General features: G+C 45.9%; 1 protein-coding gene across 2 annotated transcripts in view; it reads left to right on the top strand.

Moving 5' to 3' along the window:
- The window catches only part of GSDME (gasdermin E), a 359256-nt gene that overhangs the window by 250954 nt on the left and 80426 nt on the right, over window positions 1-27876 (top strand). For both annotated transcript variants that reach the window (XM_077491303.1, XM_077491304.1), the window contains exon 8: window positions 9082-9268. In XM_077491303.1, coding sequence (XP_077347429.1) covers window positions 9082-9268 — 187 coding nt within the window. The remainder of the gene's footprint in view (window positions 1-9081; window positions 9269-27876) is intronic.

Here is a 27876-nt window from a genome sequence, read left to right as displayed (position 1 = left end):
TAAATGACGTCACCTATGAACTTGATCTACCTGACTCTCTTAAAGTGCACCTGGTCTTTCACGTGACCTTACTGAAACCAGTTCCCCCAAACCCCTTTGCTGGCTGCACTACCGGCCCACCTGAACCTGTCATAATTGACAACGAAGAGGAGTTCGAAGTCAAAGCAATTCTCGATTGCAGAAAGAAGGGTAACGTAATTCAATACCTTATTAAATGGAAAGGGTATGGCACTGAGGACAACTCCTGGGAGCCCGAGAGCAACTTGCATGCTCAGGAACTTTTACGGGCTTTCAAGAACCGCCATGCTTCCAGATTGGCCCAATTGGGCAGCCGGAGTCTGCCCTTAAGGAGGGGGCACTGTCAGAAGTTACCTGGTTGGTCGCGGTGCTGGCTGCGCTGGTGTGCGTCGATGCGTGCTGGCGCGCGTGTCCCTGTGCGCGCTGTGGTGCGCGCCCCTGCGAGCGCTGGTGCATGCCGGTGTGCGCCTGTGCGCGCTCCTGTTAGTGCTGGTGCGCGCCGGTGCGTGCTGTTGTGTGCACTCCTGGTGACACTGGTGTGCGTGCTGGCGCTCGGGCGCGTACGGGTGCGCGTGCGCTTATGCGCACGCACGTGCATGGTGTTTGGCGCCAATCTGCCTATTTAGGTCTGCCGCATACTCCACTCAAGTGCTGCCTGATCATCAGCTCCCCCGGTCCCTACTCCGTTGCCTGTATCTGCATTCCTGTATCTCTGATCTCCTGACGACCCGGCTTGCTCTTGGACACCCCTGATCTCCGCCTGCACCTGACCTCGGCCTGTTCTGACCTTACTCCTGCCTGTTCCTATTGTACCATTGCTGCCCGCCTGTTGCCGAATCCTGCCTGTACCCGGACCCGCCTGCTCAGCCCCTGCTCTGCACCCCAATTGCCTGTGTTCCAGCCTACTCACCTGCTGCTTCGGGGTTTTTCCTGCTTCCAGCTCCTGGGCCCTCATCATAGGCTCCCATACCACTCCGCACTCCCAGCCACCTGTCTACTCTACCAGGGGTTGTAAGTCAGACACATACGGGAGACCACCCTCTGCCCAAGCGGACTCACTGGTCTGGTAAGTGGAAGTCTGAGCATCTAAAAAAGCTCTGATGGATCTACCCTTCCTTGGTGAGCTGCTCTTTGGAGTCTCGTTGGATGACATCATTAAGAATGCCACAGGGGGAAGAGTACTTTACTCCCACAGATCAGGAAGCCTAAGGAGCCACGCCTCAGGCAAGGGCCTTCATTTTCCGCTCAAAAGAGGCTTTTTCTTCCGCCCGGGACTTCGGCTAAATGCTCCCAGCCCGACAGAATGACCTCTGAGGGACAAAAGTGTCCCTGGAACCACAAGCCTGCAAGCAAAAGTGCTACCACATGAAGGTTTGCCCCCACTCGGGTAGAGGGGGGGAGTCGCCTTCGGTAGTTTGTAGCCCCATGGGCCTCTCGGCTGTCTGACCAATGGGTCTGCAAACTAATTTTCTCTGGCTACAAGATAGTTCCTCTCTTGGCCACCAAACAGATTCTTCCCCTCCGGCATACTCTTACTCCCGGCTCGCCGGGAGGCCCTAATGGGGCGGCGAGGGACCCGCTAAGTTGCGGGGTGATCGTGCCTGTTCCGGAGTCGGAAAGGTTCCAGGGGTTCTATTCCAATCTGTTTGTAGTCCCCAAAAAGGAAGGGGTACGTCCAATCTTGGACCTAAAAGCCCTCAATTGCTTTGTAAAAGTACAGAGGTTCAGAATGGAATCAGTTCACTCAGTGGTCGCTGCACTCCATCAAGGGGACTCCCTGGCGTCTTTGGACATCCAGGATGCGTACCGGCACATACCCATATGCCTCCGGCATCAGAGGTTTCTGCAATTTGCAGTTGGAGAAGCCCACTACCAGTTTGTGGCTCTCCCCTTTGGCTTGGCATCAGCTCCCCGAGTCTTTACCAAGGTATTGGCTCCAATTTTGGCGCTGTGGCGACAATGCGGGATCGCAATCTTAGGCTCTAGACAATCTCCTCCTGAGAGCAACTTCCTCGTCAGAATTAAAGGGGGATGTGGCGATCACCATGCAAACCCTGCAGGAATTTGGGTGGCTGTTGAACCTAAAGAAGTTGGGGCTTATACCGACTCAGCGCTTAGAGTACCTAGGCCTATTGCTGGTCTCCATGGAAGCGAGAGTGTTTCTCCCTACAGACAAAGTGCAGACCCTCAGAGCCGCGGTAAAACTATTGATGAACTACAGGTGGACGTCGCTATGCTTTTGCATGCGAGTCCTGGGACTCATGGTGGCCTCCTTCAAGGCAGTGCCGTACGCCCAGTTTCATACCAGAGTCTTGCAGAAGGTGATCTTGACGAAATTGGACAAATCTCCGTTATCCCTGGATCTGCATATTCGGGTGAGCCAGTCAGTCAGGGACTCCCTACTTTGGTGGCTGAGGTCCCCAGCACTTCGTTCCAGAAAGTCGTTCCTACTTCTACATTGGGCAGTGATCACAACGGATGCCAGCCTGTGCGGCTGGGGTGGAGTACTTGGAGTACACTTGACCCAGGGCCTCTGGTTGGGGGAGGAATCCAAGTTGCCGATCAATGTGCTTGAGCTTCGAACGATCAGGCTATGCCTTTCCACATGGTCGAGAAGACTACGAGGGCGTCCGATCAGGATCCAGTCAGACAACACCACGGCGGTGGCATATGTCAACCATCAAGGAGAAACAAGAAGCTCGGCTGCAGCACAGGTGGTCGCTCACATCCTTCAGTGGGGAGAGTGACATGTACCGGCCCTATCGGCCATTTACATCCCGGGAATGGAAAACTGTCAGGTGGACTACCGAAGTTGCCAGATGTTGGGCCCAGAAGAATGGGCGCTGCATCCGGAGGTGTTCAGGCTACTGTGCATGCGATGGGGCACACCAGACATGGATCTCCTGGCTTCCTGTCTCAATCAGAAGGTGCCGAGATTTGTATCCAGGGCAAGAGATCCTTGGGCAGATGCATTAGACGTGCTGGTGGCTCCGTGGGGTCAGTACCGACTGATCTATGCCTTTCCTCCGCTAAAACTACTACCACGTCTGCTCTGCAAAGTGGAGACCGAGGGTGTCCAGTAATTCTGATTGGCCTCGGCGCCCCTGGTATGCCGACCTTAGTATGCCTGGTTGCGGACGCTGCCTGGCAACTACCGATGCGAGAGGACCTTCTGTCTCAAGGTCCGATTCTCCATCCTGCTTTACCATCCCTGGTTTTAACGGCATGGCTGTTGAGAGCCAGATGCTAAGGAACTGGGGCCTATCAGACTCAACTGATTTCAACTATGTTGAGAGCATGGAAATCCTCTTCTCTGAAGATATACCATCATACCTGGAAGGCCTACATCTCCATGTGTGAAGAAAAAGGATGGCGTCCGTGCACCTATTCCGTTTCCAGGATCCTGCTGTTTCTACAGCGAGGAGTAGACCAGATATTGGCTTTAAGCACCATTAAAGGACAAATATCAGCCTTGACTGTCTTTTTTTCAGTGACCCCTGGCGGCTCATTCTCTAGTGAGCACTTTTATTCAGGGGGTCTGGCATGTAGTTCCTCCGGTGCGTCCACCTTTACCCCCGTTGGATCTGAACATGATGTTATTGGCGCTTCAGAAACCGCCGTTTGAGAACATCAGAGAAATTCCCTTGTTGACTCTTTCACAGAAAGTGGTCTTTCTAGTGGCCATTACATCGGTCCTGTCTTGCAAGTAGCCCTATCTGGTTATCCATAAGGATAAGGTTGTGTTGCGTCCGTAACCTTCAACCTTTCGGCCGAAGGTGGTTTCGGAGTTTCACATCAATGAAGACATTGTGTTACCATCTCTGTGTCCTAAACCGACACATCCTAAGGAGGTATCCCTTCATTCCCTGGACGTGGTCCGGGCTCTAAGGGTGTATTTGTCTGCACGGCTCTCTTTTGAAAGTCAGACTCTGTTATGCCGCGTACACACGAGCGGATTATATGGCGTACTTAGTCCGTCATACAATCCGACGGACAATCCGGCGTACTTTCCACTTAACGGACTTGACCACACACGGATACACAAACAGTCCATCGAAAGCTTGCGCGATGACGTGTACAGCACGTACGACGGGACTAGAAATAGGAAGTCCAAGACACAGCAAAGCACCCTTCCACCGTGTAAATCCTTTCTGGGCATGCGCCATTCTTAGTCCATCGAACTAGCATACTGACGACCGTATTGTCCGCTGAAACCAAAGTACGACGGACAGATTTTTGGAAAAACCGAAAATCTTAGTACTCCGGACTGCACGCTGAAAAAGTCCGCTGAAGCCCACACACGAGCGGATTGTCCGCTGAAATGTGTTTCAACGGACTAAGTACGTCAAACAGTTCGACCGTGTGTACGCGGCATTAGTTTTGGTAGCTGGTCTGAAAAAAGGTATGGCAGCCTTGTCGGCCACCATTTTTAGGTGGATCAGGCAGATCGTTGTACAGGTCTACGCCTTGAAGGGGCAGGAGCCCCCCCTTTCCTGCCACGGCCAATTACACCAGGGCAATTGGAACCTCTTGGGTCTTCCGACATCAAGCGTCAGTCGCTCAAGTGTGTAAGGCGGCGACTTGGTCGTCCGTTCACAGGTTTTCCAAATTCTACAAAGTGGTTGTCAGCGCATCTTCGGATGCTTGCTTTAGCTGCAAAGTTTTTGCAGGCAGCCAATTATGGAAAATTATGAAAAACCATTCCAATTTTTTTTTAAACAATTGCAAGTGGACATTCCACAACTTGTGCCAAGTGACATGGCAGGTGGCAAGTAGACAATCCACAATTTGTGGCAGGTGACGTGGCAAGTGGACAATCGACAACCTGTGGCAGGTGACGTGGCAAGTGACGTGGCAAGTGGATAATCCACAACTTGTGGCAGGTGACGTGGCAAGTGGACAATCCACAACTTGTGGCAGGTGACGTGTCAAGTGGACAATCCACAACTTGTGGCAAGTGGACAATCCACAACTTGTGGCAGGTGATGTGGCAAGTGGACAATCCACAACTTGTTGCAAGTGACACGCTAAATACAAGTACACTTCTGCTCTCACAGCTGCTGCTACTCACTCTGGTCTCACAAAATGGCTGAAATAGTTAATAATATTGTTTTTAGAGCTTGTGGAGGGTCTTATGATGTTATCTTAACTAAATGCTTCAAGACGCAAACGTGGTAAAACGCCGCTAAACTCGACATGCAATCGTGGCAAAACGGGCGTATCGAAATGCCGGTTTCAGCTTTGAAAAACTTGTGTTCAGCAGAGTTTGCACCAGTGTCTCGTGTGTATGGGACCTAATATCCACCAGCTCTGTGATGTCATGGAGGAGTGGAAGAGGACTCCAGTGGCAACCTGTGAAGCTCTGAGCGCGCTACCCGGCCGGCCAGGAAAGGGGGGCGAGCGAGCGCCCCCCCCACCCTGAGCCGTACCAGGCCACGTGCCCTCAACATGGGGGGTGCCTTGGGGAAGGGGGGGCCGCACGGCCCCCCCACCCCAAAGCACCTTGTCCCCATGTTGATGAGGACAAGGGCCTCTTCCCGACAACCCTGGCCGTTGGTTGTCGGGGTCTGCGGGCGGGGGGCTTATCGGAATCCGGGAGCCCCCTTTAATAAGGGGGCCCACGGATACCGGCCCCCCACCCTATGTGAATGAGTATGGGGTACAATGTACCCCTACCCATTCACCTGTGAAAAAAAAGTACAAAAAAAAAACACAACACAGGGTTAAAATATTTTATTGCACAGCTCCGGGGGTCTTCCGTCTTCGGGGGTCTTCTCGCCGGACTCCTCCGCTATCTTCTTGTAGCTCTTTTGCTAGCGGAGGAGTCCGGCTTTCTTCCTCCCCGCCGCCGGCCTCTTCTCCCGACTTCGGGGGTCTTGTCCCCCTCTTCGGTTCTTCTGCCGGGCCACCGCGCCTTCTTCTAGCTCTTTTACAGGCGGTGGCCCGGTCTTCTGTCGCCGCCGTCGCCGCCACCTTCCGTTCTTCTTCTTCTTCTTCTTCTTCTTCTTCTTCTTCTTCTTCTTCTTCTTCTTCTTCTTCTTCTTCTTCTTCTTCTTCTTCTTCTTCTTCTTCTTCTTCTTCTTCTTCTTCTTCTTCTTCTTCTTCTTCTTCTTCTTCTTCTTCTTCTTCTTCTTCTTCTTCTTCTTCTTCTTCTTCTTCTTCTTCTTCTTCTTCTTCTTCTTCTTCTTCTTCTTCTTCTTCTTTTCTTCTTCTTCTTTTCTTCTTCTTCTTCTTCTTTTCTTCTTCTTCTTCTTCTTCTTCTTCTTCTTCTTCTTCTTCTTTTCTTCTTCTTCTTCTTCTTCTTTTCTTCTTCTTCTTCTTCTTCTTTTCTTCTTCTTCTTCTTCTTCTTTTCTTCTTCTTTTCTTCTTCTTCTTTTCTTCTTCTTCTTCTTCTTCTTCTTCTTCTTTTCTTCTTCTTCTTCTTCTTCTTCTTCTTCTTCTTCTTCTTTTCTTCTTCTTCTTTTCTTCTTCTTCTTCTTTCTTCTTCTTCTTCTTCTTCTTCTTCTTCTTCTTCTTCTTCTTCTTCTTCTTCTTCTTCTTCTTCTTCTTCTTCTTCTTCTTTTCTTCTTCTTCTTCTTCTTCTTCTTTTCTTCTTCTTCTTCTTCTTCTTCTTCTTCTTCTTCTTCTTCTTCTTCTTCTTCTTCTTCTTCTTCTTCTTCTTCTTCTTTTCTTCTTCTTCTTCTTCAGGAGATGTTGCCTCAACGATCTCTCCGGCCGGAATGCCAGAGCCGCGCTGCGCGGCCACTTATATAGTGACAATGGGGCGGTGTCACATGGTATATGTCACATGGGTTGGTGTCACATGGTGACCCCGCCCCCTTACGATGTCATAGTCCCCATGTGACATTAACCCATGTGACCAACCCATGTGACATATACCATGTGACACCGCCCCATTGTCACTATATAAGTGGCCGCGCGGCTCTGGCATTCCGGCCGGAGAGATCGTCGAGGCAACATCTCCTGGAGAAGAAGAAGAAGAAGAACGGAAGGCGACGGCGGCGACAGAAGACCGGGCCACCGCCTGTAAAAGAGCTAGAAGAAGGCGCGGTGGCCCGGCAGAAGAACCGAAGAGGGGGACAAGACCCCCGAAGTCGGGAGAAGAGGCCGGCGGCGGGGAGGAAGAAAGCCGGACTCCTCCGCTAGCAAAAGAGCTACAAGAAGATAGCGGAGGAGTCCGGCGAGAAGACCCCCGAAGACGGAAGACCCCCCGGAGCTGTGCAATAAAATATTTTAACCCTGTGTTGTGTTTTTTTTTTGTACTTTTTTTTCACAGGTGAATGGGTAGGGGTACATTGTACCCCATACTCATTCACATAGGGTGGGGGGCCCCCTTATTAAAGGGGGCTCCCGGATTCCGATAAGCCCCCCGCCCGCAGACCCCGACAACCAACGGCCAGGGTTGTCGGGAAGAGGCCCTTGTCCTCATCAACATGGGGACAAGGTGCTTTGGGGTGGGGGGGCCGCGCGGCCCCCCCTTCCCCAAGGCACCCCCCCATGTTGAGGGCACGCGGCCTGGTACGGCTCAGGGTGGGGGGGGGGCGCTCGCCCCCCTTTCCTGGCCGGCCGGGTAGCGTGCTCGGGCAAGGGTCTGTTGTGGACTTGGGGGGGACCCCACGCCGATTTTTTTAGTCGTTGGGGTTCCCCTTTAAGTCCATACCAGGCGGCAGGGTCCGCGACGTCTCCGTCGCGTGCCCTGCCTACCTGGAGACGCGCTCGGAATGAGCGGACTTTTCTCCGGACGGGAAAAGTCCGCTCATTTCGAAAGTACAGCGGACTGGCACACACACGGGCGGACTGTCTGCTCAAACCAAGTTTGGACGGACAATCTTACGGAAATTCCGAAAGACTTAGTCCGCCAGACTGTCCGCTGAAGCCCACACACGAGCGGACTGTCCGCTCAAATGTGTTTCGGCGGACTAAGTTGGGCAGACAGTCCGCCCGTGTGTACGCGGCCTGAGTGGGAGTCAATGGAGGGATTGGCAGAGATGTGAGGGGTGTACTCACTTTTGTGAGATGATGTGTGTGTGTGTGTGTGTGTGTGTGTGTGTGTGTGTGTGTGTGTGTGTGTGTAGATATATGTTTATTAACCCCTCTGACGGTATTCCCGAGTCTGACTCGGGGTGGAATTTTTATACCAAAAGTGGTAACCCCGAGCCAGACTCGGGATTGCATCGCTGGATCCAGGAGGACGTTTACTTACCTTCTCCCTCGGATCCAGCGATGTCCCCGCGCTGTACGAGCAAGCCGTGTCTCGCTCGATCTATCATGGAGCCGATCTCTGTGCCCTGCGTGCGTTGCGACGCACGGGGTTAGAGAACGGCACCAAATTCAAAAAGTAAAACACACAGTATACATACAGTATAAGGTAATCTTACAGATTACATTGCTGTATGTAATAATTTCACATCCCCTTTGTCCCTAGTGTTCTGCCCAGTGTCCTGCATGCAGTTTTATATAATAAAAACTGTTCTTTATGCCTGGAAACTGGAGATTGTCCATAGCAACCAAAACTGTCACTTTACATCAAAAATGATTTTAGACCAGCTAGAAATCAGCGATAATAAATAGGAATCACTCGCAGAATTGAGCGATAGCGATTTGTGGGGAGATCCGTCATCAAATACTGAAAAGTAATGACAGTGACAATTCTGCAACTGAGCAAATTTATGTGTTTTTGATTTGATTACATTATTGAATAATTTTTATTATTGTTATATTATTATTTGGTACAATTATTTATAATTATTTATTATGTTATAATTTATGATTTCATTTTTCAAACTTTATCATACCCGGAATGTCTGCTAGACTCTGGTTTGGACAGATTTAAGTGAGTTATTGCTAAGAATTACAGGACTACAATATAAAACGCCAAATTTTCATGCAAAATAATTGTACCGCTTTTAGCACCTAAAATCTGAAATAATCGTACCGCCAGGGAGGTTAATATAATTGTTTTCTCTCAAAAGCTTATAGTTTATATAATAAGATATACATTAGCTTAGATTGAGCATTTTGTTCTGTTTGATATATCAGTACATGCTTCTATCTCTCGTTTAGGTAGAAGAGATCTGTTTAGAAAAAAGGCCTGGCCTGACGTTCCTGGCTGAGTTAAAGTCACCTGAGAGAGAGCGGGTCCAGAAGATCCTCCACCTCATTGGGTATGATATGCCAAACCAGAAGCTGATTGAGCCATATAAGAAAGACTTGCTTTCAGCTGTACACATCCTCACCAGTGCACTGGAAGGTAATTCATTTATTCAGATTTCTTCTTGTTTCATACTTCCTGCTTAAAAGCAGATTTATTAAATAGGTTTTCTCTGTTTGGTAGCACTTTGCTTTTTTTTTTGTATTTTCTCCCACACATTGCAAAGTTTGATAGTATATACATATTTGTCATGGGGCTTGTTGTCACAACAGATACATATTATTTCTTTAGCTTGTGTATAATTTTTTTTTTCCCAGCTGTAGTAGCCATATATTAGGAATACCTATCCTTGACTTTGTAAATCAATTGTATTGCTAGAGTTTGTTTTCTATGTACTGCATTAACTAAGTTGGTTCTACAAGTAAACTTGTCTTGTGATAAAGTACAATAAAATATCCCAGTTTCTTAACCACTTCAGCCCCGGAAGATTTTACCCCCTTCCTGACCAGAGCACTTTTTAATAGTTGGCACTGCGCTGTTTTAACTGGTAATTGCTCGGTCATGCAAAGCTCTACCCAAGTATCTTTTCCCCCCACAAATAGAGCTTTCTTTTGGTGGTATTTGATCACCTCTGCGGTTTTTATTTTTTGTGATATAAACGAAAAAAGACTGAAAATTTTGAAAAAAATATATATTTTCTACTACTTTTTGTTATATAAAAAAAAAATGCAATAAACTCGACTTTAGTCATACATTTAGGCCAAAAAGCATTCAGCCACATGTCTTGAGTAAAAAAAAATAAAAAATCAACAAGCATATATTTATTGGTTTGCGCAAACGGTATAGTGTCTACAAACGAGGGTACATTTTCTGGAATTTACGCAGCTTTTAGTTTATGACTACCTATCTCCTTTCTTGAAGTGCTAAGACGGCGGGGCAGTACAACCCCCCCCCCCCCCAAATACCATATTTTGGAAAGTAGACACCCCAAGGAATTCGCTGAGAGGCTTGTTGAGCACATTCAATATTTAATTTTTTTTTGTCATTAGTGGTTGAAAAATGACAAATTTACATAAAGTTGTCAATGAAAAGATATATTGCTCAAACATGCCATGGGCATATGTGAAATGTCACCCCAAAATACATTCTGCTGCTTCTCCTGAGTACAGGATATCACATGTGTGGGACGTTTTGGGAGCCTAGCCGTGTACAGGACCGGAAAACCAATCACCACCTTCAGGCTTTCTAAGGGCGTAAATTGCTGATTTCACTCTTCACTACCTATCACAGTTTCGGAGGCCATGAAAGGCCCAAATAGCATAAAACCCCCCAAATTACCCCATTTTGGAAAGTAGACACCCCAAGCTATTTGCTGAGAGGCATGTTGGGTAATTTGCAGATTTTGCCGTTTTGAAAATTGAAAAAAGAAAAAAAAATGTTCCCTTTCTTTCTTAATTTTCAAAAACAAATGAGAGCTGCAAAATGCTATGTCTCTTAGCAAATACCTTGGGGTGTCTGCTTTCTAAAATGGGGTCATGGGGGGGGGGGGGAGGGGTTGTCCTATCTGGACATTTCAGGGCCTCCGAAACTGTGATAGGTAGTGAGAAGTAAATTCACCATAAAGTTAAAAAAATTACTTTGAACCCCCAACTATTATATATATTTTTAAAACAAAGGCCCTACAGATTAAAATGGTGGGTGTTGCAATTTTTTTTTCACACAGTATTTGCGCAGTGATTTTTTTTTCAAACACATTTTTATTGGGAAAAAAATGTATTTATAGTGCATTAAAACACACTATATTGCCCAAATTTTTGGTAAAATATAAAGGTCATCTTATGCCAAATACATACATACCAAACATGACATTCTTTAAAATTGCGCACAACCATGCAGTGGCGACAAACTGCATAATTTTTAAAAGCCTTTACAGGTTACCACTTTAGATTTACAGAGGTCTACTGCTAAAATGACTGCCCGCGATCTTGCATTCACGGTTATACCTCACATGCATGGTGCAATTGCTGTTTACATACGACACAAGACTGATGCTTGCGCGCAAGTACGGGGGGCAGAGGTGCTTGCGTTTTTTTTTAAAACTGTTCCTTTTTTTCCTCTGATAGCAATAGGTACTCTTTTTTTTTAAATAATTGGGGTCTATTAGATCTCTCCTCTGACCACACCAAGATCGGGAGGGGGTGGGGAAGGGGGGGGTCGTTCCCTCCCACTTCTTGTAAAAGCAGTCCAGGAACTAATTAGCTGCTAGGATTGCTTTTACATGAAAGCCGACTGCCGTCTGAAAAGAACAATACCAAGATGATACCTAAAACCCGCAGGCATCATTCTGGTATAACCACTCAAAGTCCAGCAACATACCAGTATGTCGCTGGTGCTTGTTGGGCATATATTGTAATGTTCTTTTTTTCATGCAGTCTGTGGGCTGAACGGAAAAAAAATTGATTGGTGATATGACCACCATTCGAATACCACCTTGCATCCACCCACTTCTAATGATGGGCATACATGCACTGTTTTTTTGTTTTTGTTTTTTAACTGTGGTGAAATCACCTCCTAGTGTCGTTGATTTATGTATCATGAGAGCAAACTCTGTTGCTGTCAAAATAAATAAATTTGTGCCGCAGCTGAATGGCATACCTGAAAAGCAAACCATGAAAACAATAAAACCATTAACTCAATAAAACTCCTTTATTTTTTTTTATATTTTTATTGCAATCTGTGCCAAAAAAAAGTAAAAAAATATATACCGACACATGGGGGCAATCCACTCCTAATGTTAGGGGCAAATCGCCCCCCATGCTTTGGCATTTATGCTCTCAACGGTGGTGGTGAAATCGCCTCCTACATTGCTGGAATCGCTGATTTACATATTGTGAGAGCAAACGCTGTTGCTGTCAAAATAAATAAAGCAGCCGAATGGCGTACCTGCAAACAAAATAATGGTTAACAATAAAACGTAGTAAACCGTAAAGTATAAAATAATTACATACCTGCAAAACAAACTTGATAAAACATAGTAACATTCAAACATTGCAGTAAACCAGAGCCGAACAATAGAGAACAACAATAAAACAAAAATTTTTGGCCTTTTTTTGTTATGTGTGTGTATGTAATTACACACACACACACACACACACACACACACACACACTTGTGCTCATAAGTTTACATACCCTGGCAGAGGATATGAATAACACAAAAACAAGGTTCAGAGGCATGGGGAAAGTAAAAGAATTTTCAAAGGATCTGTGGGTAAAGATAGTTGAATTTTATAAAACTGGAAAAGGATATAAAAAGATATCCAAGGAATTAAGAATGCCAATCGGTATTGTTCAAACTCTAATCAAAAAGTGGAAAATGATGATGGGTTCTGGTGAAACTAAACCACGGTCAGGTAGACCAACTAAGCTTTCAGTCACAACTGCCAGGAAAATTGTTTGGGATGCAAAAAAACAACCCACAAATGACTTCATGTGAAATACAGGACTCTCTGAAAACATGTGGTGTGGTTGTTTCAAGATGCACAATAAGGAGACACTTGAAGAAAGATGGGCTACATGGTCGAGTCGCCAGAATAAAGCCACTACTACACAAATTCCACAAAGTATCCCACTTACAGTATGCCAAACAACACAGACAAGCCTCAAACCTTCTGGCACAGTCATTTGGAGTGATGAGACCAAAATTTAGCTTTTTGGCCACAACCATAAATGTTGTATTTGGAGAGGAGTTAACAAGGCCTATGATGAAAGGTACGCTATTTCTACTGTGAAACACAGAGGTGGATTGCTGATGATGTGGGGATGTCTGAGCTACAAAGGCACAGGAAATTTGGTCAAAATTAATGGCAAGATGAATGCAGTATGTTATCAAAAAATACTGGAGGAACATTTGCATTCATCAGCAAGGAAGCGGCGCATGGGACATACTTGGACATTCCAACATGACAATAAACCAAAACACAAGGCAAAGTTGACCTGTCATTGACTACAGCAGAATAAAGTAAAGGTTCTGGAGTGGCCATCTGTCTCCTGACCTCAATATCATTGAGCCACTCTGGGGAGATCTCAAACATGCAGTTCATGCAAGACAGCCCAAGAATTTACAGGAACTGGAGGCTTTTTACCAAGAGGAATGGGCAGCTTTACCATCTAAGAAGATAAAGAGCCTCATCCACAAATACCTCAAAATACTTCAAGTTGAGCAGCACAGATGGCCCAGTTGGTTCAGACATATTACTCTCCATGCAGACTGGAGTGGGTGGCCATAGAGAAGCAGGTTTACAGGCCTCTTCCCATTGACCTTTGGATGTGGATCCCATTTTGGCAGTATCCGTCGATCCTGTTCTCTCTCTCGCTCTCGCTCTCTCTCTCTCTCTCGCTCGCTCTCGCTATATATACATACATACAAGTCTGGGATTTGTCCTGTAGGGCTGTGCCTCTTTGGTCCCCACACGCTCCGGTGGCCCCTCTGTTCAACAACCCATCATTTCCGCCTGGCCTATACCAACAGGATTTCCAGTGGTGGAGTGATAAGAGCCTGTATAGAATAGGTGATTTTCTTGACCATAAATGAATTTGTCCAGTTTCCTACTTTATGCAGCGGTTGAAGGTGCCTCCATCTGAGAATTTTCGTCTCCAGCAGATCCTGCACTTTCTGCGTTTGTTGCAGAGATCTACATCTGATATTACTATGCGCTCTGCTTTTGAGTCCACATGTTTCCTTGGGGATGCTCGGAGGGGGGGGCATCTCAATGCTATACAAAAATACCAACCAAGCCGCTCTCTTCAGTCATCACAAGACCTCCTGCTCTCTAGCGCCCTTGTCACCTCCTCCCATGCTCGCCTCCAGGATTTCTCCAGAGCTTCTCCCATCCTTTGGAACTCCCTACCCCAATCTGTCCGACTGTCCCCTAATCAATCCATCTTTAGACAATCCCTGAAAAGCCTTCTCTTCAAAGAAGCCTATCCTGCTTCTAACACTGTTTTACTTCCTCCATCAGCTCATCCCCCCACAGCTATTACCTTTTCTATCAATTGACCCTTTTTAGATTGTAAGCTCTAACGAGCAAGGCCCTCTGATTCCTCTTGTACCAAATTGTAATGTAATTGTAATGTCTGCCCTCGTGTTGTAAAGCGCTGCGCAAACTGTTGGCGCTATAATAATAATAATAATAATAATAATAAATACAAATGGTTTGTTTACCCATCTGTGAAATTGCTGTATATGTTGGCGTGGGAGCGGGACTTGGGGGAGGAGATTGCTCAAATTGATTGGTCAAAGTGGTCTCCTTGTACATATAAGGATATCATGAACACTGCCCTGGCGGAGGAAGGATATAAGGTGCTTTCTAGATGGCGCCTGACCATCTCTTCAAAATATACCAGGGAGCTTCCTTTCTGTTTTTTTGGGGATGTGGTTATCTGGGTATGATGTTTCACGTATGGTGAACCTGTGCCAAGGTTCGCAGGTTTTGGATTGGAGTTCTTTCCCTAATCTATTCTGCGATGATGGTGAATATAGTTAAAAATCCTATAAGTGGCTCTTCTTAATGAACCTGTTGTTGATATTCCTAAGCACATTCAGACTTTAATCTATTTTACGTTTCTCGCATCGAAAATCGCTATAGAGACCACTTGGAAGAAACAGGTGGTAGATTTAGCTGTTATGAAAAATAAACTGACATGGATCATGCTCAACGAAAAGCTGGTCAGTATTTTGCAGGATCTATGGTTTAAGTATCTCCAACTTCCAGCTGACTGAGGGGTGGAGGCAGGCGTTCAGACAGTCCTTTTCCTTTTGCTGTGTCTCATCCTTCTCCTCTCTTCCTTCCGTTCATTCTTTTCTTTGTCTTTTTTACTTTTTATTTGCTCTTCTCCCCCTTTCTTGGATTCCTCTTTTATCTAGTTGAGTTGCTATCACTTGTGGTTGCATATTATGTTTACCCACGGCCCATTCCGGCGTGCTGGTAGGTGGTAGCAAAGTCTGGTTCTAATATTTTCCTTGAGGGGGAGGCTTTCCAAGTGGGATGGCTGTTTGCTCTGTATGACCCTTTTCTTTATGTTGAATTGCTGCTTTACCTGGTATCCTCTTGGGTCTGGAGTAGCTGGTGGAATAATATTTGATTTCCCCTTTTATACCTGTTTTTTTTTCAATAAACATATTGAAACAGAAACTCAAAAGAAAAAAAACTTCAAGCTGTCATTGATGTTAAAGGGGGCAATACACGGTATTAAGAGCTGGGTTATGTAAACTTTTGATCAGGGTCGTTTTGGGTAGTGTCTGTTGTCATTATAATTTAAAAAGAGTAAACAAAGTTGAATGATAAATGGCGGCAGCCAAACACTAACCATGAGTGAAAAAAGTTTGTGTTATCATTCATATGCTCTGAAAAATGGCCAAGAAATCATAAATTCGCACAACTGTATAAATTATTATTATTATTTTTTTTTTTTACTGTTTTATTTGTAACTGTAAAGGTTCCAGGTTCAGGTCTCTCAAAATGAAATGTCATCTTTCGAGACCCTGTGTTAATGTGCCCTAGGACTGTGCAGTGCTGTACCCACTATCGTGTGGTAGGGATGGAAACATTCACTGATGCAGAGACCAGGTTGGTCAGGACAGAAGGTACACAATAATAGCAGGTGTCATGCCTATATCTGTGTTTCCTACAGACACAGGATTTTCTTTAGGGTGCTCCTTGGGTAGGGGTACCAGGGAGGACATCTGGCAAATGCCTCTCATGCAGCCAGCTCGCTGGATTTGCAATGGGAAGTTGGGGCACAGCACCGTCTGGAAACAGAAGGGCTATGATGATCTCTTCCTTGAATTTACGGAAGGATCCAGTTTGTCCTGACGCTTTGTATAGCACGAGTGTTCAATAGAGCCAATTGAAATAGATATACAGACACTTTTTTTTATACCAGCATCTAGCTCTACGGTCAGTTAAGTACGGCACCATCAACTAGTCGTTGAAGTCTACCCCTCCCATGTTAAGATTGTAATCGTGGACACAGAGGGGCTTCTCAACACCAGTTGCCATTGCAATTTGGACTGTTTTATCTGCGTGAATGGAGGACAGAACGAAAGCATTCAGTGTATCCCTCAACTTTACTGTGAGCAAACTATTACATCTCAGACAGGCTCCCCCCCGCGTAACTCGGGTTTCCACAAGGTGTTGGGGAAAGCCCCAGCGATTAGATCGCACGTTGCCGCATGCGCCAATTCCACAATCTAAAATGTGCATAAAAAGTGGCATGCTTGTGTAATAATTGTCCACATACAAGTGGTATCACTTTCTGACTAAGTCCCAAACAATCTTGCCAGCGCTCCCTATGTAGTCTGGGCTGTTGGGGGGCTCCATGTGACTGTCTTTTCCTTCGTAAACAGTAACCAACCAACTATATGTATAGCCTGTGGCCTTATCACAGAGTTTATACATCTTGATCCCATATCTGGCACGCTTGCTGGGAAGAAACTGCTTGAAAGACAAGCGGCCAGAAAGCATAATCGGACTAATCAACGCAGACAACTTGATTGGGAATAAACAAGGCTGCAAACTGTTGGTCCAAGTGGTTTATAAGGGGCCCAATTTTATGGAGCCAATGAAATCCAGGGTCACCCAGAGGACAACAGAGTTCGTCATTAAAATGCATGTACCGCAAGATCTGCTTGTATCGCGTCCTGGTCATGGAAGCAGAGAACATGGTCATATGGTGAATTGGGTCAGTAGACCAATATGACCATAACTCACTTTTTTTTAGTTATGCCCATGAGGAGGGATAGGCCCAGAAAGGTCTAAATTTGGAAACCGTTATAGGTTTCCATTCTCTGGCAAGGGTCAAATGGGAATAATCGGTGTTGAGTTGACCAGCATACAAATTGTGTTGGTCCACAATAGATTTATAGAGATATTCCATTAAAAAGGTGAATAAATATCAAGTGACAAAAAAATCAACGATTTCCACCTTAATTCCGGGTTGGCCAGTGAATGGGGGAAGTATGGGTGCTGCAGAAGTGGTGAGCTCGCAATCGGGATTGGCATGCAGTGGGAAGGACACTATGGGCTCTACGGGCCTGTCTTTGTCTTCTTGGAGGCTGCGGGACACTATTGTGCTAGCCACTGCACCAGCATGAACTGCACTTATGGGACTCGCCAGGTCACCAAGTGTTACTCCAGTACTGGTTTGTCTACGACCAGGATGTACTAGGCCACTGGTGCTTGCTATTTCATCAGAAGGTTGAGCGACCCAGACCCACAGTCCCAGAGGATGCTGGGACTGTGACATCATAATGGGCGGGGACATCATCCGGTGATGTCCCTATCTAAGTCGCTGCACGCCGCTTCTCTGTCATTGTGACCGAAGAGAGCGACGAGGCAATATCTCCAGAAGAGAAGAACAGAAGGCCAGAAGACAGTGGCGACAGAAGACCGGGCCACCGCTTGTAAAATAACTAGAAGAAGGCGCGGTGGCCCCGGCAAGAAGAACCGAAGAGGGGGGACAAGACCCCCGAAGTCAGAAGAAGAGGGCGGCGAAGAAGAAAGCCGGGCTCCTCCGCTAGTAAAAGAGCTAGCAGAAGATAGCAGAGGAGTCTGGCGAGAAGACCCCCGAAGACGGAAGAAGACCCCCGGAGCTGTGCAGTAAACTATTTTAACCCTTGTGTGTTGTGTTTTTTTTTTTTTTTTTTTACTTTTTTCACAGGTGAATGGGTAGGGGTACATTGTACTCATTCACATAGGGGGCTCCCGGATTCCGGATTCCGATAAGCCTCCCGCCCGCAGACCGCGACAAGCAACGGACCAGGCCCTTGTCCTCATCAACATGGGGACAAGGTGCTTTGGGGTGGGGGGGCACGTGGCCTGGTATGGCTCAGGAGGGGGGGGGGGCGCTCGCTCGTCCCCACACCCTTTCCTGGCCGGCCAGGTAGCATGCTCGGATAAGAGTCTGATATGGACCTAGGGGGGACCCCCACGCCGATTTTTCGGCGTAGGGATTCCCCTTTAAGTCCATACCAGGAGGCGTCGCTGGCCCCGGCTACCTGGAGACACGCTCAAAATGAACGGAATTTCTCTGAGCGAGAAAAGTCCATTCAATTTAAAAGTACGGCGGACTGGCACACACACGGCCGTATTGTCCGCCGAAATGAGATTCCGGCGGACAGATTGGAGTGCAAAAATACTTTCTTAGTCCGCCGGACTTTTGGGTAAAAAAAAGTCCGCCGGAGCCTACACACGGGCGGATTGCCCGTGCCACAGTATATGTACGTGAGCTAGTCGGTCAGTGGTTAAAGCGCAAAAAATAAAATCCGCAGTGGTAATCATGTACCACCAAAAGAAAGCTCTATTTTTGGTAAAAAATCTATTTTGTTTGGGTACAATGTCACACGAAAACGCAATCATTGGTTAAAGCGTTGCAGTGCTGTATCCCAAAAAATGGCTTGGTCAATAACCACTACAATACAGGGCACTTTCGCCCCTTTCCTTCCCAGCCCAATTTTCAGCTTTCAGCGTTCTCGCACTTTCAATGACAATTGCGCGGTCATGCTACACTGTACCCAAATGAAATTTTTATCATTTTGTTTGCACAAATAGAGCTTTATTTTGGTGGTATTTATTCACAACTCCGTTTTTTATTTTTTGCGATATAAGCGCAAAAAAAGCGAAAATTTGGAAAAAAAACAATATTTTATTTTTTCTATTTTAAAAGAAATCCAATAAAATCTAATTTTGTCATAAATTTAAGCCAAAATGTATTCTGCTACATGTTTTTGGTAAAAAAAATTCTGTTAAGTGTATAATAATTGGTTTGTGTGATCACGGACATATGTACGCAAATGATCATGTACATATGTGTGCAGGTGATCACGTACATATGTGTGCAGATAATCATTGGAACATGTGATTTTAGTGGGACATATGTGGGGGACATGTCTTTTTATTATTTGGGACATGTGTGTTTTGGGGACATGTGTGATGACGTGTATTGTGGTGACATGTGTGTTTACACTGTGTGGTGATGTGTGTATTACACTAGACTGGTGATCAGTTAGTAAAAAGCTCTAAAAACAGCTCATACTCGCTGATCACCAGCCGGCTGCAGCGATCTGCTCTCCTCTCCTCAGCGACGACTTCCGTGTGAGGAGAGGAGAGCCGATTGCCTAGCTACCGGCTGTTTGTTTACATCACATGACGCCCGTGATTGGACACGGCCGTCATGTGATCAGGAGGGCCAATCACAGAGCCCTCCTGCCAATCCGAGATGCGCCGTGTCCAGGTGACACGAGCACATCGGGATCGCGCCGCTGCACGGGCACGCACGCGCGTGATCCCCCTCCTTCTGAAGGACGTTCCTGAACGTCCTCTCAGAAGTAGAGAGCTCCCACCCGGCCGTATATGTACATTGGCCGGGTGTGAAGTGGTTAAGGGGGTAAATCCTTCCAGTTCTTGAGTGGTTAAAATCAGTATTTTTTTGTTAGAAAATTACTTAGAACCCCTAGAGAATAAAATGGCAGTTGTTGCAATATTTTGGCACACTGTATTTGCGCAGCGGTCTTTCAAACACATTTGTTTGGGAAAAAATACTTTACTTTTTTTTTTTTTTTATATTAAACTCTATTCTTTATTACGGTAAGTTTTTTAAATGTTTTAACAAAATTATTAAAACTTATCATATGTACATTACTTTATCAGGTATCGTTTACATTGACAATCATAGAGTTATTTAATCCCCATACCTTAATATATATTAAGGGCAAAGCGAGAACATCTTAAAGAGGACGCATCGAAACAAAAAAAAAAAAGAAGAAATCTATAGAAGGACAGGCAGTCAACCAAAGAGACACAACCAGGGGATCTCAAATATAGTGGCCCACCCCAACTTTCTCCTTTTATCTTCGTTTATAAGTTTGGTACTTCTGTCTTATTTCTATTGTCCCCTCCCCCTCGCTCCCCTACCAATACCTCTATATATTAACTTCCTATTAAATTTTTAAATTTTCCTTCAAACCAGGGTCTCCACATTCTGTCGAACTCCTTGAGGTTGCGTCTCTTTACATAAGCTACTCTCTCTTTAGTGAGGGTTTCATTTACTGGATCTATCCCATTTCTACCTGTAGGAGGCACCTTTGATTGCCATCTCGTTGCGATCAACTTCCTGGCTTGAAATATACTTCTCCAAATAGCTACCATAGTGCTCTTCTTCTCACGCTGCTCCTGCCTATATCCCAGTAAACATACCACAGCCTCTTTTTCCAACCCAATTTCAAACGTTACTTTCAAAATGTTAATCACTCCTTCCCAGTAACGGAATAGTTTGGGGCACTTCCACAGCATATGTAGGAGATCACCAGATCCCCAGCGTCTCGGGCAGCTATCGTCAGATCTTTTTACAAACTTAAATAATTTTTTAGGGTATCATATGCTCTATTTAACAACATTAAATGCAATATCTTCTGCGACAGGGAAACCGATACCAGCGGGGATGCCTCTAAAATTCTCCTCCATTAATCCTGGGTTATTACCCCTATATCCTGTTCCCATTTTACTTTTACTGAATCTAATTTCTCCTTCCCATTAACCTCTATGCTTATTTGCCCGTATATTTCCGAGATCAGGCCCTTAGTGGTGCCCGTTTGGGATATACGCTGCAAAAGGGGGATTTATTTTCATTGCAAAGGTTGGCTTCTAAATTGGGCTTCCAAAGCATGGCCCACCTGAAAGTAAGTGTAGTATGTATTCTGGGGTATTTTAAATTCCCTTTTCAATCTATCAATTTTTTTAAGGGTATTTCCCACATAGAGTTGTCTCAGTCATTTAATTCCCTGTTTTTCCCATTCCTTATTTTTTCCTAGCGGGAGGATTTCCTGCAAATTACTGTTATTCCAAATGGGAGTATATTTATTAAACCCTTTATATTTCATCAACTCTTTAACTGTTTTCCATATTCTAGATATTTTAATTGTTGGGTACCTATAGCAGAAGGAGTCTGCCTCCAATACCTCTATTATTGTGTCGTGCAATGCTCCCATTAGCAACATTTTTCCATTAGGAGTTCCACCATTTGGATCGCCACATCCCATCAGGTGTTGCAGTTGTGATGATATATAATCGGAGTTGGGAAATGAAACCCCCCCCCCTCCCCCATTGGGAGCTGCAATGTTCGCAAGCGTATCCTGGCTTGTCCCCCTTTTCATATCAATTCCCTGAATAGGCTCTCTATTTTATTAAACCGTTTTTTGGGTATCCACACCGGGGCGTTATGCAGTACATACAATAATTGAGGCAACCACATAATTTTTATTAGACTGCCTCTACCTGCTACTAATAGCGGCAGGCGTTTCCAAATATCAATTTTTTTTTATTATTATTTAAACAAAAGTGGAACAAGGTTTTTATTTATATATTGGTTGGTATGTTTTGTTATAACTATCCCCAAGTATTTCAATGCATCTGCAACTGCCAGTTGGGGCTTCTCTGGTATTATCTCATCCCTGATTGTATCTATTGGGAATAGTTCAGATTTCACCCAGTTTATCTCCAACCCGGTGAGACTACCAAAACCACTCCACAATGCTCATTGCCCTTACCAATGAGCGTCCCATGTCTCCCAGGAAAAGTAGAATATCATCCGTATATAGCGCTATTCTTTCCTCTCCCGATCTACTCTGAAAGCCTATTATCTCCAGGCTTTTTCTTATGGAGCCATGGGCTCCATTGCCAGGGCAAAGCGCAGGGGAAACAATGGGCACCCTTGTCTTGTTCCCCTTTCCAGTTCTAACATATCTGACAATTCGTTATTGATTTTTAATCTTGCAGTGGGCTTATCCTAAAGCATTTTGAGCCATCCGATCAGTAAGGGGCCGAATCCAAATTTTCTCCAGCACTCGCCAAATATATCCCCATTCTACAGTATCAAAGGCTTTAGTCACATCCTGTGACAATAGAGTTTTTGATCCCTCGTTTTCTTTTGGATTTTGTAGATTTAAAAACGCTCTCCTAATATTTGTACTGGTCGATCTATTAGATATAAACCCCACTTGATCAAGATGGACCAATTTAGGGATGAGTTTATTTAACCGCTTAAGGACCCCCTCAAGCCGATATACATCGGCAGAATGGCACGGCTGAGCACAATCACGTACCTGTACATTCCCTTTAAGTGCCCAGCCGTGGGTCGTGCGCCGCCAGTGCACTCGCAGCCCGGCCCTGAGCTTCATGGACGCGGAACCCGCAGACCCGATCGCTGCCATTGTCCCGCGATCGGGTCACAGAGCTGAAGAACGAGGAGAGGTAAGTGTAAACAAACCTCTCTTCGTGCTTTCTAGTGAGGCTGTCACTGATTGTCTGTTCCCTGTTATAGGGAAAGACGATCAGTGACATCAGATGCCAAGCCACGCCCCCTACAGTTAAAAAAAATCACACACTTAACCCCTACACTGCCCCATAGTGGTTAACCCCTTCACTGGCAGTGACATTTTTACAGTAATCAATGCATTTTTAACAGCACTGATTGCTGTATTAATGCCAATGGTCCCAAAAATGTGTCAAAATTGCCCAACGTGCCCGCCATAATGTCGCAATCACAATAAAAATTGCTGATCGCCACCATTACTAGTAAAAAAAATAATTAATAATAAAAATGCCATAAAACTATCCCCTATTTTGTAGACACTATTTTGCACAAACCAATCAACCGCTTATTGCGTTTTTTTTTTTTTTTTTTTTTACCAAAAATATGTAGAATACTACGTATCGGCCTAAACTCAGAAAAAAAAATGTTTTTTTTTATATTTTTGGGGGATATTTATTATAGCAAAAAGTTAAAAATATTGTCTTTTTTTCCAAAATTGTCGCTCTATTTTTGTTTATAGTGCAAAAAAAAAAAAACCGCAGAGGTGATCAAATACCACCAAAAGAAAGCTCTATTTGTGAGGAAAAAAGGACGCCAATTTTGTTTGGGAGCCACGTCGCACAACCGTGCAATTGTTAGTTAAAGCGACACAGTGCCGAATCGCAAAAAGGGGCTTGATCCTTTAGCTGGAAAATGGTCCGGGGCTTAAGTGGTTAACCTGGCTGCAAGGATTTTAACTAGAATTTTTGCGTCTGAACATAGGAGGGATATTGGCCTATATACCGCAACATCCAATGGGTCCTTCCCTTCTTTATGAAGCACAATAATAGTTGCTTCCAACATTGAGGTGGGTAAATGACCCACCTCAATCGCCCCACTCAAAGTTTTTAAAAGTTCTGGGATCAGTATCTCCCCATAATATTAGTATTTTTCAATTGGCAATCCATCCGGGCGGGGGGATTTTTGGTTTGCCATACCGGCTACAGCCTGTTGAAGTTCCACAAGTGAAATCAGTATTTCTTTTTTTTTTTTTTTCCATAAAGTATTTTATTTAGATTCAAGAAAATACAGCAAAGAAGGCAATACAAGGTAGTCAACTTAGATCAGTACATAACAGAATTACAGAGTATCCGAGTATGGAGGGTACCATTGGCAATACAGAACAAAAATCAGTGTCAGTGGTATTGAGCAGATGTCCACAGCAGGAAAACAAATATGTCAACATAACTGGGTGAAGGATCGTAAGTAATGCGAAGCTTCCCCCCCGCCTGTGCCCTGAAACTAAGGCAGGCGAGGGGAAGGTATAACGAGACAATCTCGTATCTCCAAGGAGTAGCAGAGCACCCTAGTTATGGCACGCTCGGGTACCCTTTTCTCCGTGAAGCGGGCATATAGGTAGGAGGGGGCAAAGAAAGAAAGAGGACAGAGGAAAGATTGGAGAGAGAGAAGGGAAGGAAGACATGGGGACAAGAGAGAGAAAAAAAAAAGGGGAGGAGGGGGAGGGAAAGTACTGGTGGATCCGCCCCTGCCCTCCCCCCAATGGGGAGAGAGAGCCGGGCTGCAGTCCCTGGGCAACCCTAAGGGACATACTGACGATACTGGTCTGTGGTGACAAATTGAGACCAACAAGCCCAGGTAGCGTAAAATTTGTGCATGTTTTCATGTGCAGTAGAAATTAATTCTTCCATTTCTCTCATGGAGGAAATCTGTGCGAACCATTCCCTAACCGTCGGGGCATTAGTAGAGCGCCAATGTCTGGGTACGCATAACCTCGCTGCATTCACCATATGCATGGCCAGAGATTTAAAGTATACTTTTCTGGGTAGGGACGTGTGATGCAGTAGAAATTGGTGTGGGGTAAAGTCCAAGGTGTAGGTCGTGATATGCGAGATGAGACTGTGAACCTCTCTCCAGAAAGGCTGAATGACCCCACAGTCCCACCACACATGGAGCATCATTCCCACCTCTAAGTTACAACGCCAGCACTTGTCTGTAATATTGGGGGAAAATTTATGAAGAAGTGATGGGGTTCTATACCATTTTGTGATCACTTTATAACCATTTTCCTGAATCGCAACATTTAGCGAACCTTTGTGTGAGTACTCATGAACGGTGTTCCACTCCTCCGTCGATAAGGGTGGGTGTAGGACTCTGTTCCAGGAATCCTGGGCTGGATTGGAAGTCTGCCTTGACGTCTCCATGAGAATGGTGTAGAGAAAGGAGATCAGGTGTCTCTGTGGTGTTTTGCGATAACATAAGGACTCAAAGGGCGTGAGGGGTCGTGTCCACACTGTCTGGTCAGAGTGGGTTGAAAGGAAGTGTCGGATTTGTCTATAGGTCCAAAAGGAAAAAGCTAACGTCTTGGAGGTGGATTTTATGTCCTCATATGACAGGGGTTTGTTGTTAGAGTAGAACTGAAGTGGTAGGACATCCTTGTGTGGCCATTCCCTGTGCAAGAAACCCTCGGAGTCCCCCGGGGGGAAATCAGGATTTCCCCGCAAGGAAGTCAGGGGGCTTGGAAAGAGGGCCGAGAGCCCTGCGATCCCAACTTCCCAGAGGCAGATAACGTAGGATAAATGAGAGGGTGAGCTACTAGGGCGCTGGACCAGTTCTTACGGGGCTGCCACGGGAGCAAGTGAAGTGGGCCCGAGAAAAAGGCACTCTCCAGGGGCACCCACAATTTTTTCAAGGCGTGAATATTCCAGTCCGCAATCCTCGTGAGCAGGCAGGCGGTATGGTACTTTTGAAGATCTGGTAATCCTTTCCCCCCTCTAGATTTAGGAAGAGTGAGTCTAGCGAACTTAATGCGGGGCGGTGCGCCTCACCAAAGGAAAGTGGACCACGTTTTACGACAGGTCGCGAAAAAACTCGCAGGTAGGGAGATAGGGATCGCCTGCATAAGGTAGAGGAAGCGGGGTAGTATTATCATCTTGAGTAGTGCCGCTCGACCAAACCATGATACGTTCAAGCTCATCCAGTCCTTAACAAGTTGTTGAGACTGTAATAGGGTTGGGTGGAAATTTTTGGAGTACAAATCGGACAGGCGGACTGGAATACGGACGCCAAGATAGGTGAAAGAGTCCTGTTCCCATCTAAAGGGAAATGATTCTTGGCAATGAGTCACCTCTGAAGTCGGGAGGGAGACATTTAGAGCCTGCGACTTAGCGTGGTTAATCTTGAGATTAGACAGGGCACCAAAATGAGCTAAATCCTCGAGAAGGTTAGGTAGCGAGATGCGGGGAGCTTGTAAGGACAATAAAATGTCGTCAGCAAATGCTGCAACCTTAAATTCCCTGTCTTTGACCCTAATGCCCTGGATGTTCGGGTTGTCTCTTAATCTGTTAAGGAAGGGTTCCAGAGACAGTATGTAGATCAACGGGGAAAGCGGGCAACCTTGGCGCGTCCCATTGCTAATGGGGAAGGCGTTCGACAGGTGGCCATTGACTTTCACTGCCGCGGTGGGACCGGAGTATAAAGCCATTATGTTTGAGAGCATTCGATGTCCCAGACCGAGGGCGGCAAGGGCTTCTCGCATATAGTCCCAGGCCACCCTGTCGAACGCCTTCTCAGCGTCTAGTGAGAGGAAAAAACCCCCCATGTTGGTGGAAGTGAGCCAATGATGTAGGTTGAGTGTGCGAATGGTGTTATCCCTGGCCTCGCGGCCCGGGACAAAACCTACTTGGTCTAAGGAGACTAGATCGGGGATCAAGGGGAGGAGTCTATTGGCCAAAATCTTCGCGTACGCCTTGATGTCAACGTTTAAAAGAGAGATCGGACGGTAATTTGCAACTAGAGAGGGGTCCTTACCCTCCTTAGGGATCACCGTGATATGGGCCACTAGCATTTTCTCTGGCTTGTAGAGGGGATTGGAAAGTGCATTAAGAGTGTCTAAGAGTTTGGGGGCCAGTGGGTCCAGAAAGGCTGTATAATATTGGAGAGAGAACCCGTCCGGGCCCGGGGATTTACCGGGTTTCATTTGCTTCAAAGCAGTGGTTAGTTCCAGAAGAGAGATAGGCCTTTCCAGATCTAATGACTGCCGGGGGGATAGAGGCTTCGGGCTATAAGTAGAAAGGAATTCCTTAATGCGGGCAAGTCGTGTTTCCACTGTCTGTTGTGTTAGCTTGGGGGAATCTAAATTATAAAGTTTGAAATAGAATTGCTCAAATTCCTTGGCGATATCCTCATTCTTGACCAGGAGACCCCCCGGAGGCGTACGGAGATGGTGGATTACAGAGGATAGTTTTGAGTTTTGAACTGCGCGGGCCAGAAGACGGCCGCACTTGTTGCCTTGTTCGTAGAAGATCCTCTGGCCAAGAATGTACCGCCTCCTAGCTCTGCTACCTAATTCTTGAAGGAGTAAATTACGATTGTGGGTCAGCGCCTGTAAAGTGGCCTGCGCTTGGGACAGTTTGTGAAGCTTCCAAAGATTTGATAGACCTGAGAAGGGAGTTCACATACTCCTGCTGTTGTTTTTTGGCTTTCGTGGCCAGGGCTATTAGTTCGCCGCGGACCACGCATTTGTGCGCTTCCCATAGGGAGATAGGTGAGATCTCCGGGCTCGAGTTTTCCGCAAAATATTGCTGCAACCTTATGCGGACGCTGTCTAGGACCAAGGGATCTTTTAGAAGAGAGCGGTTCAATCTCCAAGTCTTATGTCTGGAGAGAGACTCAGGAAAGGCCAGAGTAACTGTAATCGGGTGGTGGTCCGATAAAAACATTGGTTCGATGGTGGCATGTTGAAGACAAGGGAGGTCAGATTGAGAGAGAAAAAAATAATCGATCCTAGAGTACTTTTGATGGGGGGCCGAGTAAAACGTGTAGTCCCTGTCAGAGGGAGACAGAGTGCGCCACGCATCATGGAGGGACAATGCTTGTAGTTGTAGGTTGATCTGGCGCAGTGCTTTGTAGGGTAAAGCAGAGGAGCCCGTGGAGCAATCCAGCAGGGGATTCAGAGGCACATTTAAGTCTCCTCCCAGAAGAACCACGCCGGACCGGAAAGAGGCCAATAGGTCACAAACTTTCCTAAAAAAGGCGACCTGGTGCTCATTGGGGCAATAAACATTAGCAAGAGTACATGGTCTGGAGGCGTACGACCCCTTAAGAAAGATAAACCTGCCTTCAGGGTCAATGAGGGAATCCGAAACCTGAAAGTTAGCATGTTTGGAGACGAGAATGGAGACACCCTTAGTCTTGGAGGAGGGATTGGTGGAATGGAACACCGTTCGGTACAAGTGATTGGTCAATTTGGGGATGGCGTCGGAGCGGAAGTGGGTTTCCTGTAGGAACATAAAGTGCGCTCTATGTTTAGAAAGTGCAGAAAGGACTTGTGACCTTTTCTCA

Source organism: Lithobates pipiens, unplaced genomic scaffold, assembly GCF_037356315.1.
Source record: "Lithobates pipiens isolate NorthernLeopardFrog02 unplaced genomic scaffold, aLitPip1_a1.2 Scaffold_19, whole genome shotgun sequence".
Taxonomy (NCBI): Eukaryota; Metazoa; Chordata; class Amphibia; order Anura; family Ranidae; genus Lithobates; species Lithobates pipiens.
Note: the sequence above shows the minus strand (reverse complement) of the source record. Positions and strands in the feature narration are given on the sequence as shown.